The sequence below is a fragment of the Drosophila tropicalis genome, unplaced genomic scaffold (genome assembly GCF_018151085.1).
Source record: "Drosophila tropicalis isolate 14030-0801.00 unplaced genomic scaffold, ASM1815108v1 contig_694, whole genome shotgun sequence".
NCBI lineage: Eukaryota > Metazoa > Arthropoda > Insecta > Diptera > Drosophilidae > Drosophila > Drosophila tropicalis.
Genome location: NW_027173176.1, coordinates 3021856 through 3042683, shown reverse-complemented (window position 1 = coordinate 3042683; position 20828 = coordinate 3021856). Strand labels below are relative to the sequence as shown.

General features: G+C 40.8%; 4 protein-coding genes across 4 annotated transcripts; 2 read left to right on the top strand and 2 right to left on the bottom strand.

The window, feature by feature from the left end:
- The first annotated feature begins 5386 nt into the window (after nt 1-5386).
- On the top strand, nt 5387-10820 carry LOC137579167 (ataxin-2 homolog). Its single transcript, XM_068292872.1, is given in 4 exon segments — nt 5387-5423; nt 6340-6761; nt 8621-8716; nt 8718-10820. Coding segments are annotated over 4 exon segments (2532 nt in total). The 3' UTR covers nt 10695-10820.
- A 66-nt stretch (nt 10821-10886) lies between these two features.
- On the bottom strand, nt 10887-15057 carry Taf2 (TATA-box binding protein associated factor 2). The gene is made up of 6 exons (XM_068292972.1): nt 14908-15057; nt 14788-14842; nt 12964-14729; nt 12495-12907; nt 12222-12432; nt 10887-12164 (listed from the first exon to the last, which is right to left on the bottom strand). Exons 1-6 carry the CDS (start codon nt 14955-14957, stop codon nt 10988-10990), a joined length of 3672 nt encoding a protein of 1223 aa, XP_068149073.1. The 5' UTR covers nt 14958-15057; the 3' UTR covers nt 10887-10987.
- A 518-nt stretch (nt 15058-15575) lies between these two features.
- On the top strand, nt 15576-19415 carry CalpB (Calpain-B). The gene is made up of 2 exons (XM_068292694.1): nt 15576-17024; nt 17088-19415. The coding sequence occupies exons 1-2, from the start codon at nt 15821-15823 to the stop codon at nt 18647-18649; spliced, it is 2766 nt and encodes a 921-aa protein (XP_068148795.1). The 5' UTR covers nt 15576-15820; the 3' UTR covers nt 18650-19415.
- Nucleotides 19416-19744: 329 nt separating this feature from the next.
- Nucleotides 19745-20429, bottom strand: LOC137579319 (tubulin polymerization-promoting protein homolog). Its single transcript, XM_068293050.1, has 3 exons — nt 20233-20429; nt 20025-20161; nt 19745-19961 (listed from the first exon to the last, which is right to left on the bottom strand). The coding sequence occupies exons 1-3, from the start codon at nt 20302-20304 to the stop codon at nt 19817-19819; spliced, it is 354 nt and encodes a 117-aa protein (XP_068149151.1). The 5' UTR covers nt 20305-20429; the 3' UTR covers nt 19745-19816.
- Between the last annotated feature and the right edge of the window lie 399 nt (nt 20430-20828).

Genomic DNA, 20828 nt, shown 5'->3' with positions numbered 1-20828 from the left:
GTCCAAACTTATGCTGAACTTAACATCATTATTCCCATAATCCTGCAATCCATCAGCTCACACATGTATAGGAAACTTCTTACCATGGTTAATTGTATTGGGCAAAACGACTAGTGATGAAGTGATTGAATCACTTTTCAATGAATCCACTTAGTTTATTGGCTACTCACTGATTCAATTGTCCAATTGGCTCACTTACTCATTTGTTAATTCATTTGTTCTGTCTATATTGAGGTATAATTGAATCGTTTTTAACGATTATAGCATCCTCGATTATATGTATGTATATAGAGCTACTAGTCTATCCATATTATGAAATCAAGAAATCGATTGATCAGGAAAGAAAATTAGCTTTTTCAAAAACTATTGTTATATGGATTCAGTTCAAAAACTTTTCTAAATTTCAGAAAAAGTGATAACTTGCTTTAGTGTAAGAAATACTGAACAAATGAGTAAGTGAACAAGGAAGACAGTGAACAAGTGAGTCAGTGAACAAGTGAGTAAGTCAAAAAAGATCAATTTGATGTTCACTCACCCACCTACTGAAGAGAGTCGTTCAATTTTGACCCAACATTAATGGATAGTTGGCCATGGATTTTTTGTGGTCACACGCACACACACACACACCACACACACACACAATTAAGTTCTTCCATTAGTATGTCTTAAATGGCCGACGTTGTGTGTGATTAAAACCGCAAAAAGAAACATGTGAAATATTCACACATTACATTTGATTACCCCCTCTAAAAGAATGGGCATGTAATTTTACATACACACAAAATACAATAACAATTTTTGTTTGTTTTGTTGTTTTTGATGAAAATCTAAACAAAAAGTTGCCACAAGCCAAGGCAATGAATGCTATTTCACTAAAGCCAACGACTACTATTGGCTTATACTACTTAACCATAGCCATAACCGATTTAATTCTAACATAAAAACCACAAAACTTTAATTAAACAATTAATTGCCAACAATGCTGAAAGCAGAAGTGAAAAACAAGATAATGAAGAAAAGGACTTAAGTAATATCCAAAAATGGGGTCTAATGTGATTAGAAATATGAAATGGATCTTGATTTCCTTGATCATAACAGAGGCAAATTCCTTGTAGTTGGCATTTCTAATAAATCCCTGGAAATGGCATAAAAATCATGCAAAATGGATGTACTGAAAATACTTGTCTTAAATGAACTAACTTAATTCAAGTATATATGTTCTCCCTCTTGTCTAATCTAAGCGCTATTTGGACACATAAAGAATAAATTTGGCCAACATATTCTATCATTGGACCCCATAGTGATTAATGATTAATGAAATCCAATGTTATTATTGAGAGCCTTTATATAAAGGACATCAACGCAAATTCTAAAATGAGCCACTTAAATAGATTCTATATAAAAAAATGATCGAAATTGTTAATTAGAGAATTTCCAGATTTTTGTTTAGCAATGGAAATGAGTTTTAATTGGAATGAAAAGGACATTCAATGTATGTATAAAGAAAAACCTAATCTAGGTTTCTTTAGGACTCTGAAAGTTGGCGAAATTAGTCAAGGGATAAGATGTAAGATGGCCTGTAGATGTTTTCCATAATTGTGGCACATTGTGTATCTGGTTGTAAATAAGACAAATTAAAATTATACTACATAACCGTAATAACTTGGTTCAGTTGGAGTGCAGTTCATTTCAATGGCAATTTAATTGCCATTTGTTGTTGTTAAATTATACATTATTTAGTTTTATTACCAGCTACCATTAATTTAACTTTGCCATGTCATATGCTGAGGTATTTTTAATGACAATTGTGGCAGACACATGCATACGAACGTACACACATACATACATACATATGTATAGTGGTTTACATGTCTGTCTGGGTCTGTGGTTGCTGGCGATCCAATTTTTGTGTCTTCGCATGTCCCCGACAATGGACATAGTATATCATTGTGCAACATCATTGTCCAACACAAATGTGTATATATATTTTCATTAACAACAACAACAACAAACAGTAGGAAAAAACGTCAAAATGTAACCAAAGAGTTGCCAATTAAGACTTTGGTAAATGTTTTCGGTCAAGCAAGATATGTACATATGAAAAGCCTAAAGTAAATGTTAAGGTTGACTGACGGTCTATAACTCGATGAATTTAAACACACATAAAATTTGGAGCATAAAACTGTCGCTCGAAGTAAAAAGAGCTACATAAATAAGAGGAAGAAGAAGCAAGTAGAAACGAAGAAGTAGAAGGAAAAAAATGAAGCAAATGCAAATGCCAAAATGTGAACTGCATTTGCAGAGCACCATCATCAACTATCATCATCATCATCATCATCATCATCAGCATTGCCATCGTCATTGATTTAAGTGGAGTCAACTGAAAACTGTTGCACTTCTGGTTGTTAGAAAACAACAACAACAACAACAATAACAGCAGAAGATGAAAATTTAAAGAAGACAAAAAATACAATAATAATAAATAGCAGTAAAAGAAAAGAAGATGTTGCCACTGTTGCTGCTGTTGCAGTTGCAGTTGTTGTTGTTGTTGTTTTTGTTGCTGCTGATCGCATCATCTGCAGAGATGTTGCTGCTGTTGTTGTTGTTGTTGTTGTTTCTGATGCCGTTGTCTTGCATTTGGCTTTGGCATGCAATGCAACAAATTTCACAAGCAACACGCAGACAACTAAATGACAATGTGAACAAAATAACAACAACAACTATTGCTGCTGCTGTTGCCATTGCTCTTGTTGTTGTTGGTGTTGTTGTTGCGCAAATTTTGTTTTTGTTACAGCCGCAAATCTTCCATTTAATTACAAACTTATTTATTTGGTTAGTTTAAGCTCAACTGTCCTAATCAATTTGTTAAGGATGAGGAAATGGCTTGCAAAATCGAGTTCAACCGTCTTGCACGGATTTCCTCAGCGCCAAATTTCACAGCTACCGTGTTAACTTTGACACCACCAACGCAGACATTTTCCAAAAAGCCTAACGGTTGCCGCCGCACAACTTGACGTCGCAAGTTGGAATCGAAGTCGAAATCGGAGTTGGGAGTTAGAGTCGCAGTTGGAGATGAAGGCGAAAACGAAGACTGACATTAGCATTAGGTAAGCGAGTTCAATTAAATTGCACGGCAATTGGCCAAATTGGCCACCGACTTGAGCTGCTGCTGCTGCTGCAGCCTCAGAGCAGAGTGAAAAAGCTGCCGGGGCATGGCTGAGGTTAAGTGTAGCTGCCCACGCATGGGCTAAAAAAAAAGTGATCCCCTCTTCGTACTCCCCCTCCCAATCACAATCCCAATCACACACAGAAACACACTTGTGAAGATCATCATAGTGAGCACAGTGGTTAGAACTAACTAAGCAATGGCCTTTGTCTTAGTTTAGTCTTCAGGAATGTTGCCAATTGAAACAATTTTGAAACAAAAATTAAAAAAAAAAAGTTTGGTTTTTAACATCGAAAAAGATTACAAAAACCGTTATCTCTTATATCAATTCTATATCCTTTTTTAAAAGTAGTTTCATCTGGGATAATGGAAAGGATTGTGGAGTAATGAAGTTTTTTTCTTTACTAATTTAATATTGTTGAATAAAGAATTAATTTTCAACAATAAATTTATTATTTTTATAATTAGAAATAAAGCTAAACAATAAATGATAAAACCTAATCTGCAATTGAGAACTAATTGCCAGGATTTTCGGCTTGAGAAATAAAGTTATTTTAGGGCAATAACTAATACATATTTAGTATGTAGTTTTTGGTTATAAAATTCTTTTCAAGGGTTTCGAAAATTGTACATTTATTTCTTTCTAGCCACTGTGAAACGTGTGCGAAAGCCAATTTCAAATGTCAAACAAAAGACTTAAGCAGCGAACTTGTATTTTTCTCTTAAAGAGACTAGCATCGGAGTTGAGGGCGATGGGGGATGGGGGGTGGGCATGTGGTGGCATGCACATAGGTATATATTAAATATGCCATGCAAATGCAAATGTAAATCTAAAATGCTTGTTAAAAGTAATGCGCCCAATTTTGTGATCGCATGGCCAAAAAACAAAAACCAAGAGTTGGCGAAAACAAAAACAAAAGTGCCCTTTAGCCTCGGCCAGCCCAAAAGAGCCCTCCCTCCCCAAAACAGTCTTAAATCCCGAAAACTATGGCCGGCAGCCGTCCAAAAAGTCAGAGTCAAGAGTTGGGGCGGGCAATTTAGTGTCACGTTAGCATTTTGGGGGCGCTTCCAGGCGGCAGGCAAAATGCTTGGGCCTTACCATTAAGGCGAGTACTTAACTAGCGGTTAGCCACCGACAACCAGATCAGAGCCGTCAACGTTAAATTAACCAAAAGTAGCCCCCCACAATCGACCGAAAGAAGAAAAAAAAAAAATGGAGACGAGAGCCCCATAGAGGAGAGCAGACGTTTCTGTTGTTGTTTTTATTGTTGCTGCTGCTGCTGCCAACCTTTCTCTTTGGTGCTGCTGGCTCTGGCACGACACAAAGGTCGGTTCGGATGTATCGGTCGGCCTCTCGGCTGGCGGTCTCGTCTTGTCTCGGTTTTGGTTTCGGTTTTCGATTTCGGTTTTATAAATACAAGTGTCGGCTGCACAATGCTAAAGATTCGTTAGTCGAACGTGCAACGGGCGCGATCTATTCAAAATTTCCAACCAAAAAACAGCCACAAAAACTCTGTGAAAATCAAACTCCTTAGCCAGGCGAACGGTAGTAAATCTCACCATCCCATTCACCCATTCAGCCATCTGTTTTTCCAAACCCATTCCCATTCCACCTCATCCTCATTTCCAAACATAAAGCAAAGTATAACAAATTTCGCGCGCTTTTAAGGATTAACCACAACAAGTTTTCGCGGAATTCGTATTCAAATTTCTCGAGATTAAAGTTTCGTCATTCCATTTCAAGTGTGTCGAATCCTCCAATCTTTTCAATTATATAATCCTCATTTTGTAATAATCCCGGTTTTTGTGTTGTGCTTCTCATTTTTTTCTGTTTTCTTCTGCTTTTTTTCTGTTGTTTTTTTTTTTGTTGCTGTTTTATTTTGTTTGCAGCCGGCAATGTTTAATGCAGATGCAGTCATCGTAAAGCGAATTGTTTGACAAGGAAATCAAAAAAACAAAAAAAAAAAAAAAAAGATAAATAAGAGAAAAACGAAAAGAAAAACCCGAAAACCAAACCAAACTAAACCAAGTGACTGTGAAAGTAACAAACACGGAACGATATAGATATTCAATTACAATTACTCCTAGTCCCGCATTACGTTTGTTATTTGTTGTTGTTGCTGCTGCTGCTGGAAGCTGCAGTTTCCCAGGTGTTGGTGTTGTTGTTCCTGCCAGTGAACAATTGCAAGTTGTAGTTGCAAGTTGCACACACACACCACAATGAAACTTCACATTTTGACCTTAACGCTTTTCCTTGGTAAGCATTGTGGCATCATTATAATATTAAGTATTTAAAGGATTTAATTACTTATTTATTTTTTTCCTTTATTGAGCTGTATTATTTTGAAGACTAAATTGATATACAAACTAGGAGAAAACTTAGCATAATATTTAATTTATAATCAATTTCCTAAGAACTGACATTAATATCAAACTTTAAATTGATCTCAAATCTAATGAATATACAATTTCCTGAAATTCTAAAATAAACGTGGCCATATTTTGGAACTATATATTGGGAAATCTCCAAATATGTGGTTATATCTATTATTATTATATTATAAATTCAGTCTTTTGTTAAAACAAAGTTCGCTATTCGTTGATCCTTTTCATGATCCTTGTTGGAACTACTTTTTTTCGGAAAGAATTGCTTTAACCACACATCAGAGATGGAAGTCGAGAACGATTTAGTATTATAGTTTGAGTGGGTCTATTTAGAGGATTCACTGTAGATCAAAGTAAAACCTAAATATATATAATTTATATATTTGCCAGGATTTCCCCATAATACTTTATCATTTTCGATCAAAACTAAGTTTTAGCCCAGTCTAGACATTTATGTTAAAAGTAAGAAAAACTTTGCAATTTGCATTTAAAAATTTATATTTTATTTAAATTTCAACTAACATTTGAAGCAGAAACTAAAGTCGTATACTTGATATTTATGGATTTTAAACAAGTCTGAGCAGAAATTAAAATTGTATACTTTATGAAAAGTAAAAACAAAGACTAAGCCAAGCAACATTAATTTCTGATCATAAAAACAAAAACAAACTCGAAAGAAGTTCATTCATTTGACTAAATAAGAAAGTAGAAAGTATTAAACTTCACGGTTATTGTAAATGTGATTTTTTATTCAAAGATTTGATTATTCTTAATTGTATTGTTGACAGGCTTATTGGGTGTCCAAGCTTTGGATGCCGCTGCAGTGGCCAATGGTGAGGGTAAAGCAAAGAGCAGCAGCAGCTCCACTGATGATAATGCTGATGGCAAAATTGCAGCCTCCACGGGAGCATTGGAAACGGAAACGCCCAAAGATAAACGACAAGTGGGCGGTAAAGAGACGCCCATTTATCCCAATCATCGTAGCATCGATGCATCCTCAAATCAAGCCGCCAATGTGGCGGCCAATGGCGATGATCCTGAGGATGGGCAGGAGACGATTTATGGCGGCAAGCCGAATCAATTTATCATACGCCCCATAGCACCGCATCAGCATCAGCAGCATGAATCGCATCAGGAGCCGCAATTGAGAAATTTCGGAGCAACCAATTCGCGTCCACATGCAGCCCAATTGCTGGAGCAGAGCCAAGAGGTGAGATATTGTATATGTGTGTGTGTGTGTGTTGGTGTCTTGATTGAGACATTGAATGAATGATGTTTATTTTGATTGAACATTGTTGTCCCTTTGTTTGTTTGTTTTTGCAAATTTTGCGGGCGTTTCGTCAAAAATAAAATTTGAATGGCCCGCCGGCCATCAGACGAAGAGCTCGTGACTGCCAATTGCCTGCATTTACACGATTCTTTGCCTTCGACAACAGCAACAACAAAAAAAAAAAAAAAAAAAAATAATACAAAAATAAAAACAAAAGAAGAAAAAATAAACACAAAACTCTGCCCCAATCCCAGGCAAATTGTCAAATTTTCCCTTTCGCTGATCTAAGCTGAACCTTGACCAATATTTGCCTTCTTTTTTTGTACTGTTTGTTTATGTTTATTTGTTTGTTTTTTCCTTCTTTTTTTTGTTTTTTTGGAACAAATTGCAAACGACAAAGCAACAAAAGCAATTACAATTAACCAAAGATAATGTTTTACCTTACAAAATAATAGTGAAAAATGTATAAAAATATATAAAGAGATTGCTATGCGAAATGAAAAGCACTGACAAATAAATATAATAAATGCAATGGGCAAAAGTAAGTCACGACACAGACACGGCGACAACAGGCAACAACAACAACAACAATAAGCAACTGGTAACATCAAATGCATAATTGCAAAATTATTGTTGTTATTACGCGGCAGCGGCAGCAGCACCCGCTCTGCAGGGCAAACCAACCACATCAACAACTAAACAAACCGCCATCCATTCATCCATCCATCTACAATTTGCACCATCCGCCATTGGCAACTTTGTCTACCACCTAAAAAACCAAAAAAAAGAAGACAAGAAACAATGGCGGGTTTCTTTGAGTTGTCGTGGGAAGAAAGTTGACATAATGTTATAATCACCCTACTTTTAGACGACCTGTCTACCTGAACTCCATAGATACATATATATATATATATAATCTGTCTGTCTGTTTGTCTAATGGCGCCTTGACTTGCCTGGGTTTTTAGCTGTTATAATAATGTGAATCGCATACGATGAAGACAGTCTAACAGTGTACAACATAATCTCAAATACTTTGACTGCTAAAAGATTCCTTTGGAATTAGTTGTTAGTTGTCAGAAGCTTAAAGAATTCGGTTGGAAGATTCTTATCCTTAACGGATACAGCAAGGGGAATCAATAATAATCTACATATTTATCCAAATTTGATCAGAATCGATGACTTTCTTAACTGAACTTTTCCATGTTAGATGGGATTGTTTAATTTTATATTAAAACATGAGTAAAACTAAATTTGTTAATTCAATCAAAACACAATAATTCATTCCGTTTATAAATTATTGTCATGTAGTTTATGGGTTTAGTCATATGGTTTAGCTTCTCTAAACGTTCTAGTAGAAATTTAGTTTATTCAGAGCATTGATCATTGTTTGCTTAAATTATGAGTGAATTTGTTGTCTAGTGTAAGGTTTTGTGAATTATGTTGGCCGTCGATTGCAATGTGCCAAAGACCCAGGTGAATCTAAAGTCAGGTTACCACAGCAACAAAGTTGCCTCAAGTGTTATATAAACTTTAGTTTAGATGCCACGCCATTCTCACAGCAATGGCAACTGTGAAGCACCCACAAGCACCACCATAACCACCTGCCATGCCATGCCATGCCAAGCCAAGCCAAGCCAAAGCCATGCTAAGTTAAAACCATGCCATGTACCATGTGGTTGAGCTCTATTTTAAACAGCCGCTGACATTGGCCATTGAGTTGGTGTGCTACCCACAGTAGAAAATTGTAATTGTAATTGCTCTAAACTCCACCCATTTACTTTTTACTGTGATGATTTCAGGTGCAGCACTATGTCTATCTGCAAGACATTATGCGCCATCATCAGCCCAAGGCTCTTGTGGCTGCAGGTCAAGGCAAAGGTGCGACCAATGGCCCTAAAAAAGACTGTCACCCCGGTGGCAGAGGAAGAGCAAGAACAGGAGGCAGAGCAGCGTTATGCCGTATCGATACAGCCACAACCACGGCCGCGTCCATATCCGGGAGTTGGCCCCTATCAATTGCCATTGCCATTGCCGGCTCCGCAGCATCACCAGAGTCAGGGACCGCAACAACAACAGCAACAAGGATCGAATCAGCAACAACAACCCTATCAGGTGATACCCGAAGAACAGTTCTTGAAGTTGCTGGAAGAAGAGCTGCAGGTTCGCGCCTATCATGAGCAATTGAGACAGCAGCAACAGCAACAACATCATCATCAACAGGGACATCCTCAAGCACAGGCACTTGTCCAGCAGCAGCAGCAACCATCTCCCAAATCTCTGCCCATACACAGTACTGCGGCCACACATAAAGTTATTCAACAGGCCGAACCTATATTGGGTTTAGGTGGCTATCGTGAACGTCTGGTGGCCGAGCAAGAACTAGTGTCGCCTGCCTATAGCCGTGGTGGTCCCAAGTATCTGCCTCTGTCCCAGGTGCAGCAGCAGCAGCAACAACACCAACAACAGCTGGACGAGGAGCAGGAGCCACAGCCACCGCCACGGAGTCATCTGCATCAGGCGCAGCAGCAACAACAGCTAATATCTGCTCTACCTCCACAGATTGCCTACTATCAGCCACAGATCAGTTACAAGACACTGCCCAATCATCCATTGGCCAAATCCTCATTAGAAAGTGAAATTGAGAAACTATTGGCAGCCAATAAGCCCGGTCATGGTCTTGCCTATGTGGACAGCAGCAATGAACCGACTTTGGTCAATCATCAGCATCAGCATCAACATGGCATCCGTTCTGGTCCCCCGCCGGCACCACTGCCACCACCACAGCATCCAGCACCGCCAACATCACATCCAGCATTGCGTCAACCGAAGGCATATTTGGCCAGTACACCCAACTCCCTGCTGGATGCCAATAATCAACCATTTATACCATCCCTTTTCAAATTCAGTAACTATCAACAGCCCACTCCCATTTATCCCAGTCCCAGTCAGGCGCCACCTAGCCAATTGGAGCAAAAGAGGCTGGGTCCTGTTGTCTATCCCACCCAGCCGGCAAATCAACCGCAACCGTCCCAATACTATTACCAAGAGGCGGTGCCTACACCCACTGCAGCCCCGAAGCCAAGTCCCAAGCAATATCATCGCTCCAAGCACTACAAATTGGCCACACCACAAAAGGCTTTATTCTATGCCGACTATGCTGATCGCAGTCAAGGATCGCCAACGAATTTCTATCCCAGTCCGCCTGATCCCATCAAGCATAGCCAACGGACCGTCACCGTAACGCCCACTTCACTACCTTCACCCATTTCCGACTATCCATCGCCATCGCCGTCACAATCCAGCATCTATGTATCCCAGGGCACGGGCATAGCTGGGCCGTCACGTCCTGTCACACCCACAGCAACATCAGTGCACAAGCTACGCACCCTGGATGAGGTGAAACAGTTGAATCTACCACCGCCCAATGGCAAACCCCTCACTCAGGCCGAATTCCAGGCTCTTGTCGATGCTGGCTATCCGGTTAAAGCTGTTCCAGTGCCCGTTCCCGTTCCGTATGAGCAATACGTCAAGGACCATCCCGAATATCGCAATCATCCGCCAGTAGACTATGCCCATTTGATGCGTCTGGCCACACGGCAATTGTCCGCCCATCAGCATCAACATGCACGCTCATTGGCCGCCCCCTCCGAGCCGTCGGTGAAGATTGTCTCCACCCCATCGGCAGCTGAACTTCATCAGCAACAGACGGCCACTGGCATTGGCGGCGGAAGTGTCACCTATTTGCAGCCCATTGAGGGACATCCCCATGCCCTCCAGAAGCGGCGGCCACGCGACGAACAGGACACTGCGGTCGCTGGCAGCGAGTCCAAGGCAGCGGCTCCCCCAGCAGCAGAGAAAACGGCGAAAGCTTAGTACTGCAAGTACCGATGCATCTGGTTTTTAGTTAAAATGTCCTTGTCTAGTTTGTAAGTATTGTAAAAATGTTTCAGCACGTTGCGCAAGTTAAATTATAAAACAAAAAATAAATACTACGAAGAACAAAAAAGAAATACTAAGATCAAAAATCAAGAGGAAATCATATGGCTTCCATTTGTTTGTCCCAGATTTGTTTGTAAGTATTTAAAAGTTTTAAGTTTTATTTGTATTTATTTTCTATTACACCATCTATTCGACCATCTTTAATGGTTTTTTGTTTTGGCCATCACTTAGTTCAGGCCAAGTGGTGGAGTGCTATTGCTGTTGCTGCTATCCGCCGAGCTAAGCGTATCGGGGGTGCCGGTCTCTCTTGCCTGCAGGCGTGAGATTTGCGGATCTCGTTTGTCTTTGCTGCGATCGTGTTCACGATCCTTGTCTTTGTTGTGTTTATGCTTGTGTTTGTGCTTGTGTTTCTTTTTGTCCTTCTTCTTTTTCTTTTTGGAAATATTATCCATCTTGAATTTACCCTCATCGCCGTAGCCATGATGTGACGACATATCACTCATTCCCATGCCAAAAGATGCCTCCTTATCGATCTGTTCCCTTCGCCGTTTCGCCAGCTGATGCGTTTCGGAATTTTCATCATCGGCTGGCAGTATATTGATTTTAGTTTCGCTATCATATGACTGCACCTGATTAACTGCATCATCTAGTACATAAATCTCCTCGCTGCGTTCCAATTTGATGATTTCATCGCCCACCTCAAAGGCTTCAGTGGCTGTTCGTTTAATGGCAACCATAGCGGGTTTAGTTGGCGGTGGTTCTGCAGCATCGTTATCCGGATTGGTCTCTACCAATGCGATGGGGATTGGTTTAATTTCCTCTTTACTTTTCTTAAAGCTAGAATTACTATTGCCAACACTGTTGCTGCCGCCGCCGCCGCTGTCCTTCATCAGGTCCTTGTAGAAGTTCTGATTCTCGCTGGCCTGCAAACAATTCGGCCGTTTGGTGCCATAAAGCGAGTAGTAGAGATCGACAGTGTCGCAACGCAATTTGGTGTCATAGGCTAATGTGTTAATGCTGTACCACAATCTTTCCACAAGATTCGGCTTGTCCAGGCGACTGCGGGACTCGCGTGTAAATGGCGGATTATCAATTAGCAATTGGGCTAGACCATGCCGGGCTGCCGGATCGGGATCCGTTTCCAGTAATGTAATCAAATCCTCCAGATCATCGCTACGGCCATCAACCTTGACAAAGTCCACAAGGCATTCCATTGCCGCAATGCGAAGGTCCAGAAATATGCCATAAGCCGCATAGCTCCGATAAATGTGCGGCAAGGAGGGCAAATGACCCAATTTCTGTAGCTTACGAATGACTTTGAGACACGATACGGACACCATGTATTTATATGAAGGCAGATGTTTTTCCATATTCAACAGACGTGTCACCTCGTCCAGTACCAGTCTATAAATAAGATCAAATTAGAAATAAAGGAGTCAAAGGAGTTTCTCATGCACTCACTTGGCATCTGTGGACAAACTCTCGGTGGTAATTTGTGTTCCATGCATGGCCACCGATACTACAGGTGTCAGTGTTTCACCCAGAGCCTCCACTAGAGCTGCTCGATAATAGGCATCAGTGTAATGATTTCGCGAATTCTCATTGTACTTGAACAGATCGAAGAGGAAGCGCATCACTTCCGGCGGACAGATGCCATGGGAAGTACGCAAGCCTGATTATAAGAGATAACAAGTTAGTAAGAAATATCAAATTCACTTAGAGATCCAAACTTGCCTGCCATAGCCACTGGAATAGACTTCTGTAGAAAGTATAATTGAAAATTGGAGAAATTATTCAGTTTGATTATATGTGGAGCACTGAAAGATCCAAAGAACTTGCGAAAGATGTTCAACATAGCTGGTGGGCCACTCCATGCGGCCACCATTTGATTGGCCACTTTGGTAAGACTGTGCGCTGCCTGACAACGGACCTTATAGAAACATCGCTCACTTTCAATGGTATCCGTCAGAGCCATGCGAGTGGCATTTGTTGGATACTTTTGCAATGCCTGGATTGCCTGAAATTGAGCCGTAACATCACGCTCATGGCGTAATTGGTATTGCCATTGAAAATCAGGTTGTTCAATGATCAGATCACGTAGAAGAATCATCTCCGGATCGAGTCGTATCCACAGCACAGGCGAATCGCTGATAAGAAAAATCTGTAGTGAAATGTTTTAAAAAACTTGAAACTTGTTACTCACTCCATGGCCGACAGATCCATGTCCACCTCCTCGCCAGTGCATAGGGGAATCTTCTTCTTTTTGTTACGTCTGCTCTTTGAGTGACAGGTAATGTCTGCTTTTACCAGGGTATTCTCAATCTGTAGTGTATGCTTGAAAGTGCCATCGAGCTCCTGCAGTTGGACCAACAAGGGTCCATTATACTTTCTGACGCCACGCTGATTGACGAAGTCTTGACGGATCTCTAGCTCGATGGTATTTCGTTTGCGATTGAAGACTGATGTTAAAGAAAATTTGGCATGTCCACCAGTGCGTACCCATTGATCCATAAAGACGGACATATCCTTGCCAGTTACCGTGAATATGGCCTTAATAAAAATGTTCGTTGAGATGAGCAACTGGGACCAGAGGCCGGCACCAATTTTGGTGGATGCCGCATTTGTGGCCAGGGCCAGTTGTTTATTGAACACCTGTATGAGCAACTCCTGGCCAATACGATGCTCCAACATGCGTATTACCAAATGAGCCTTACGTCGCATCGCTTCCACATATTTCGGGGAAACTGTGTGCAAACTCTTAATGGGGAAATAATGATTGATTTCCTGCTGCTTACTGGCTGCTGCAGCTGGATTGGTACTCGACACTGGAAGCGGCGCTGGTGGCTGACTGCAATCAAGTATAATGCCGCCATATTGCTCCTCGTATTTAACCACACGAGCTAGCTCCGTCTGCACCCATTCACGGTATTCATTGTTGCCGAAACATTTCCGGGAATACAGACCACACATATACTCGGCTATACCTTTGGCCAGCCATGTATCCGACCAATGATGCGAAGTAATGAAGCAGCCGAAAAACTGTTCTGCCACAGCTCGCGACATGAAGGTACGTGAAATGTATGTCTGATCAATGATGGCAATCGAATGCAGCAGATTAACGGAGGCTATGCTCATTGTTGCGTAAGCACTGATGTCCGTGTCCAGTTCATCTACAAACACCTGCTTGTAGCAAGAGAATGGATAGCGGGTTGAAAGAGTCTCCTCAAAGAACTCGAATGCCTCGTGCAGGTAACGGACTGTATTCTTCATGAGCGGCAACATGCCAGGCAAACAAAAATGGGTCACTTCGTGCATATGGGGATCTACATATATCTCAAAGGGTCCAACAGCCAGAGCTATATTGGGGGCACATACCGGCGTGGTGACTGAGTAGTGAAACGTTTTCTTTCTTAAATCTGGAGTCATAACGACTTCCAGGAGTTCGCCACAAGATACGGCCGTTAAGTTTTTATCCACTGTGAATTCCAGTCGCCAAGTACACGGATCTGCGAAACTATCCACACATGGGAACCACAGACGGGTGGAATTTTCATAGCAATTTGTAAACATGTGTGAGCAATTCTGTTGCGTCTCCTCATCTGTTGATCTCGGTGGAATGACAAAATGCATTCCACTCAAGGGATTCTCCAAAGAGAATTCAATGCGTATGCGCAGGCCACGTCCCTCTTGGATTAGCGAATAACCATCCGGAGGCACTTGAATCAACAATTCACCATTGTTGACATCCGGATCGGTTATTTGGGCAGCGGCCAGATGGTACTTGGAGTAGACGTCGAGTGAACGACTTTTTGCTTCTTTTTGACAGATATTCTGGAACGGATCGAAGTAAGTGAATTCCGCCTGGCACACATCATTAAGGACCACACTGTAGACTCGCAATTGCTTGGCATTCAATCGGATGAGTCGTAGATTTTCGTTATTTGGCACTATTGTTAGTTCTACCATACCCTGAGAACAGAATATAGTTTGACTTCAACTTCTTTTAGGTACCGAGCGAAATACTTACAATTATGCTTCGACGCTCAAAACTAATCCCGGTGAGGCTTACAACTTGATGAGCCGTGCTGTTGAGATGAGAAGGCATATATGAATTAAAGACCCAAAGACAGTTTTGGTGTATACTTATAATTTAAAGGGACGTAGCGGTGCCTCCAGCACCTCTGGTTGCTTATCCATTTTTCTAAACAAATATTAATAAAAATGCTCGCTTCTGTTGCATTGTTTACAGATTTCAGTTTTTATTTATTTTCCATGATTCTGGCAACACTAAATTTTCATAGCTTCTTTTAAAGTACTAAAAAATCCCAAAAAAACGAGAAAAAAATCCCAAACCAATGGCAACTCTGTTGGAAAACCCTCTCAAACGCGTTTTTAACCCTTAAATGGGCCAACTGTCTCTCAAATAAGCACAACATGATATACATACATATATTTTTTTTTGAGTTCATAGTTATTAATGTGTTGTTAAAACAATTTAAGAAATATTGTCGTTTTATTTAAGCAAAGAAAAAAGTGCTTTAGGTGCGAATGAGGTTTTAAATGTAATGTTTTATTTGCAAAAAATAAACGCTTTGCATTTCTTTAGATATCATAACCAAGTACACATGTACATACGTATGTATGTATGTAGGTATGATTATAAGCAAAAACACAGTAAGTAATTAAGAGTAAATATTATTAATTATATTGTTGTTAGAAAAATCCATATATGTATATATATATACAAATGGGTGAAAATGTATTTCTATGTACATATGTATGTATAATGATGGTCGAAAACTTGATTGCTACACAAGGGTTAATGCCATGAATCATTTTGGTTCCTGAGAAAGTTATATTTGGATATTTCTCCCATTTAAAACGCATTTTTCCCATCGAGTCAGCAGTTTTAATACAACTGCCACTTGCTCCACATCAGAATTGCAGCAGTTAACATATTTTATATAGCTTACGTACGGGATTTAAAGTGCTACGCCATCAATATCAATCAATAGAATTAAGTTTAGAGCTAAACAAAAACACAATCGAACATTGTGAAAATGTATGGCATTGATAATTACCCCAAGAATTATCATGCGAGTGGCATTGGACTAGTCAATTTGGCGGCCTTGGGCTATAGCAAAAATGAAGTCAGCAGCAATAGCGATGGAGCGCCGCAGAGCAAGCCAAAGGCAGGCTTGTACCCCTCGCTGCCCTATCCAGCATCGGAATCCGTGGGCGGAATGCCATATGTGACAAAACAGACGATTCCATCACAGAATGCCTCCTTTCCGGGCATGGGCGTGGGAATGCCAAGCGCCCCGTATCTCAGCGCCGTACCATACCCCGGCTCGAATTTGTATCCAAGTTTACCAACGTCGTCATCGTCATCATCATCACTGCCGTATCCGGCAGCTCCGTTGGCCCCTTATCCCAGTAACATGCCCTATCCAAGTATGCCACAACCGGGATTACCATATCCGTCGGCGCCGCTAGCTCCATATCCATCAGCCATGCCGGCTTTTCCTAGTATGCCAATGCCGTATGCACCAATGCCAACACCAGTAAGTCCAGCACCGCAGTCATCTGGTTTTCCGCCATTGCCTTATCCATCGGCACCGCCACCAGCAAGTGCACCGACGGCTGAGGAGGAGCCCTCGGTAGGCATTGCCGAATTGACATTCACCAGTGTGAAAGTGCCGGAAAATCAAAACATGTTCTGGATGGGTCGCAAGGCAACTAGCACACGGCCAATCAGTCAAAGTTCCGGCGGAGCAGTTGGATTCGAAACTCTGCGGGATTCGTGCGTATCCAATGGCACCATGTTCGAAGATCCCGATTTTCCGGCAAATAACTCATCGCTGATGTACTCGCGACGTCCCGATCGCTACATCGAATGGCTCCGGCCCGGTGATATAGTGGATGATCCACAATTCTTTGTCGAGGGCTACTCCCGTTTCGATGTGCAGCAGGGAGAGCTGGGTGACTGTTGGCTTCTGGCGGCCGCTGCCAATTTGACACAAGACTCCAAGCTGTTCTTCCGTGTCATACCACCAGATCAGGACTTCCAAGAGAACTATGCTGGCATCTTCCACTTCAAGTTTTGGCAATACGGAAAGTGGGTGGAAGTAGTCATTGATGATCGTTTGCCCACCTATAATGGGGAACTGATCTACATGCATTCGACGGAGAAGAATGAGTTCTGGAGCGCACTGCTGGAAAAGGCCTATGCCAAGCTGCATGGATCTTATGAAGCTCTCAAGGGTACGTATAAACTTTGCCTTTTTTATTTATCGATTTTAAGGATAATTTTTGAATTTCTTACAGGTGGAACCACATGTGAGGCTATGGAGGACTTTACTGGTGGTGTTACGGAATGGTATGATATTAAAGAGGCGCCACCAAACCTATTCAGCATTATGATAAAGGCAGCCGAGCGTGGATCAATGATGGGCTGTTCCCTGGAACCAGATCCGAATGTGCTAGAGGCAGAAACCCGCGAGGGCCTTATTCGAGGACATGCCTACTCTATAACCAAGGTGTGCTTGATGGATATTTCAACGCCAAATCGTCAGGGTAAATTGCCTATGATACGTATGAGAAATCCTTGGGGCAACGATGCCGAATGGAATGGACCATGGAGCGATAGTTCGGCTGAATGGCGTTTTATTCCCGAACACCAAAAGGAGGCGATCGGTTTGAACTTCGATCGTGATGGCGAGTTCTGGATGTCATTCCAGGATTTCCTCAATCATTTTGATCGTGTGGAAATTTGCAATTTGTCGCCCGATTCACTAACCGAGGATCAAGAGCACAGTTCACGCCGTAAATGGGAAATGTCAATGTTTGAGGGCGAATGGACTTCCGGAGTAACGGCTGGAGGATGTCGTAACTTCTTAGAGACCTTCTGGCATAATCCACAATACATCATTTCTCTAGAGGATCCCGACGAGGAGGATGACGATGGCAAATGTACGGTTATAGTGGCGCTAATGCAAAAGAATCGACGCAGCAAACGCAATGTAGGCATTGATTGTCTTACAATTGGTTTTGCCATTTATCACCTAACAGATAGGGATCTCCAGGTAAAACCGCAGGGTCTGAACTTCTTTAAATATCGAGCCTCGGTGGCTCGTTCACCTCATTTCATAAATACGCGCGAGGTGTGTGCCCGATTCAAGCTACCGCCTGGGCATTATCTCATTGTGCCCTCAACCTTCGATCCCAATGAAGAGGGCGAGTTCATTATACGTGTCTTCTCGGAGACAATGAATAACATGGAGGAGAATGATGATGAGGTGGGCTTCGGCGAGACAGACGATCGCATTGCTCCGGCCTTGCCGCCACCAACACCCAAAGAGGAGGACGATCCACAGCGAATTGCCCTTCGTCGTCTGTTTGACAGTGTTGCAGGCAGCGATGAAGAGGTGGATTGGCAGGAATTGAAGCGTATCCTGGATCATTCGATGCGTGATGTGATGGTTGGCGGCGATGGCTTCTCCAAGGATGCGGTACGCTCTATGGTGGCTATGCTGGACAAGGACCGTTCCGGGCGCTTAGGATTCGAGGAGTTTGAAGCTCTGCTTACCGACATTGCCAAATGGCGGGCAGTCTTTAAGCTGTACGATACTCGACGTTCCGGCAGCATCGATGGCTTCCATTTGCGTGGGGCCCTCAACTCGGCTGGCTATCATCTGAACAATCGTTTGCTGAATGCCTTGGCTCATCGCTATGGCTCGCGAGAGGGTCAAGTTCCATTCGATGATTTTCTCATGTGCGCCATTAAGGTGAAGACTTTCATCGAGATGTTCCGGGAACGCGATACGGACAATACAGATACAGCCTTCTTTAATCTGGACGATTGGCTCGAGCGTACTATATACTCGTAAACAAGTTGCAGATGACTTTAAGTGAAACTAATCTAATCCTAAGTGCCACATCTACTTAAATCGAAATAGAAATATTAAAGAACAAGAAAATGTAAAATGATAAGTAAGGCGAAGAAACATTAAGACTTGGATATTAAGTCTCCACACTAAACGCTGATACCTTATCTGAATGTGCAAAAACCGGAAATACAAAATCATGTGCAGTAATTGAATTGACCTTGGAAGTGACTCTAGGCGTCGGCCAAATACGATAAAAACCTGAAAAATCCACACAAATGCCGCTCTCTTTGTGTGTACCCCAACACATTCAATCATACTTATATACATATGTATGGACATCTAATGTATAAGCATACATATGTATGGATGTATGTTTAGAGCTCTTTGCTCATCATATGATAGCTGCTGGAACAATAATGATGATGACTAATACCCAGACACCTTTGCGCTCCCTCCCATCGTCAGCATCGCCATCAACATCACAAACATTTTTCAAAGCATTCGCAAGAGCCGACAGTCAAGAGCCAAATGAAAACAGCCAGTACAAATCGAAATGTGCATTATTAACCATATACATATATAATAGATACATTGCAAATGCTACAAATGCTCGCATATAAGTACTACACACTCATCATTTATATAAAGAAATGATTATTTTATACAATCTTATATATATGTATGTATGAAAATGCAATCTCACTCTATCTCTCTTGTTTTATTTGCATTCTGGTGCTAAACTAACTTAAGTTAGAAAAAAAGAAAATCTAATTGAACAAAAATTTAGAATCTAAACGAGACCCATATTAAAAAATTCATTAATATCAATTTTGTGATTATTGTCAAGAGAAATTTTATATTATAACAACATGTATAGCATGTTGAATGTTTATAGAAGAGAACGATTTAAAATAAAGATTTGCAATTAATTTGCAAATCTTTATTTTAAATCGTTCTATACACTTTTAAAATACTGTTTAATAATTTAATTGTAATTTTATCAACTACAGCTCGTTTGGAGTATGAATTTTCACGAATATTATTATTTTTTCCCCCATTTCTTACGCTGCCCCCTTAAAAGTTTTAACCAATCTCTTTCTATATGTAATATTGTTATTGTCTTTCAAAATAAACTGAAAATTTTTGTGAATAAAAAGAAAAAAAAAACTATTTGACAGTGACTATCTCAGTTGCACCACTGGGCACACCAGCATCTATTAGTGTTTGTTTTAATTCATCGTAGATCATGTCATTGTCGGTAGCCAATTGCTGCAGTACCTCCAAAAAATCTTCAAATTCCAAACGCCATTTTCTAAAAAACCAAAAGAGAAACATTTAGATTTCAAATTTTGCCTCAGTAATAAAACACCCCCACTTATAACGCATATAGATTAGTCCTGTTTGAGTCCTTGTTATGGGGAGGGGCATAAGTTTTGCCTGCTCTAGCCAGGCATCAATTTGGGAAAGTAAAATACAATCGAATTCCTCATTCTCCAATTCCGTGGGTACAAGCTTAAGTTGAGATGAAACAAGATTAATGAGAAGGTAGGTAGGTATATATATACATATATAGTTTTTATCACCTTATAGTTGCAGTAAACCATAAAAAGACTATCGAGTGTATACTTCTTTGGCTTATCGTCCTCATCGGCCATAGCGAATTTTGTTTAGAGTGAGATCACAAATGGTATAATTTAGTTTTTGTTTTACTCAATAAATTTTGATATTTATTTTAGACAAATAATGAAAAGTCCATGTGGGATATACAGTACCTACATCTCTCTATATATATACATATGTATCTGGACTTGTTTCCTAAACAAACAAAACGAAAATTCACAGGTGTTTATATAGTTCGGATGGGCTAGTTTCATTGGCGACTGTTGCCTAGCAGTCAAAAGGTGCCTGTAGAGGGGAGGGTTAATCTGGTTGATCGTTTGTTTCAGTTTTACTCATTTGGCCGATGTCGTCATTAGAAGTGAGATGCCTTTACCCATCTGGGGGATTTCCCTATTATTTTATGCACTCTCCATGATTGCTCTTGTTGATGTGTAGTTAGTTATTACAATGCTTACTGTATATATATATTATATTAAGAAAATCGACATTATATTTGTTGTCCATATTTTAAACGCTCAATTAAAAGTGGCTCGGAGCAAAGACGTTAGCGTTAGCATTT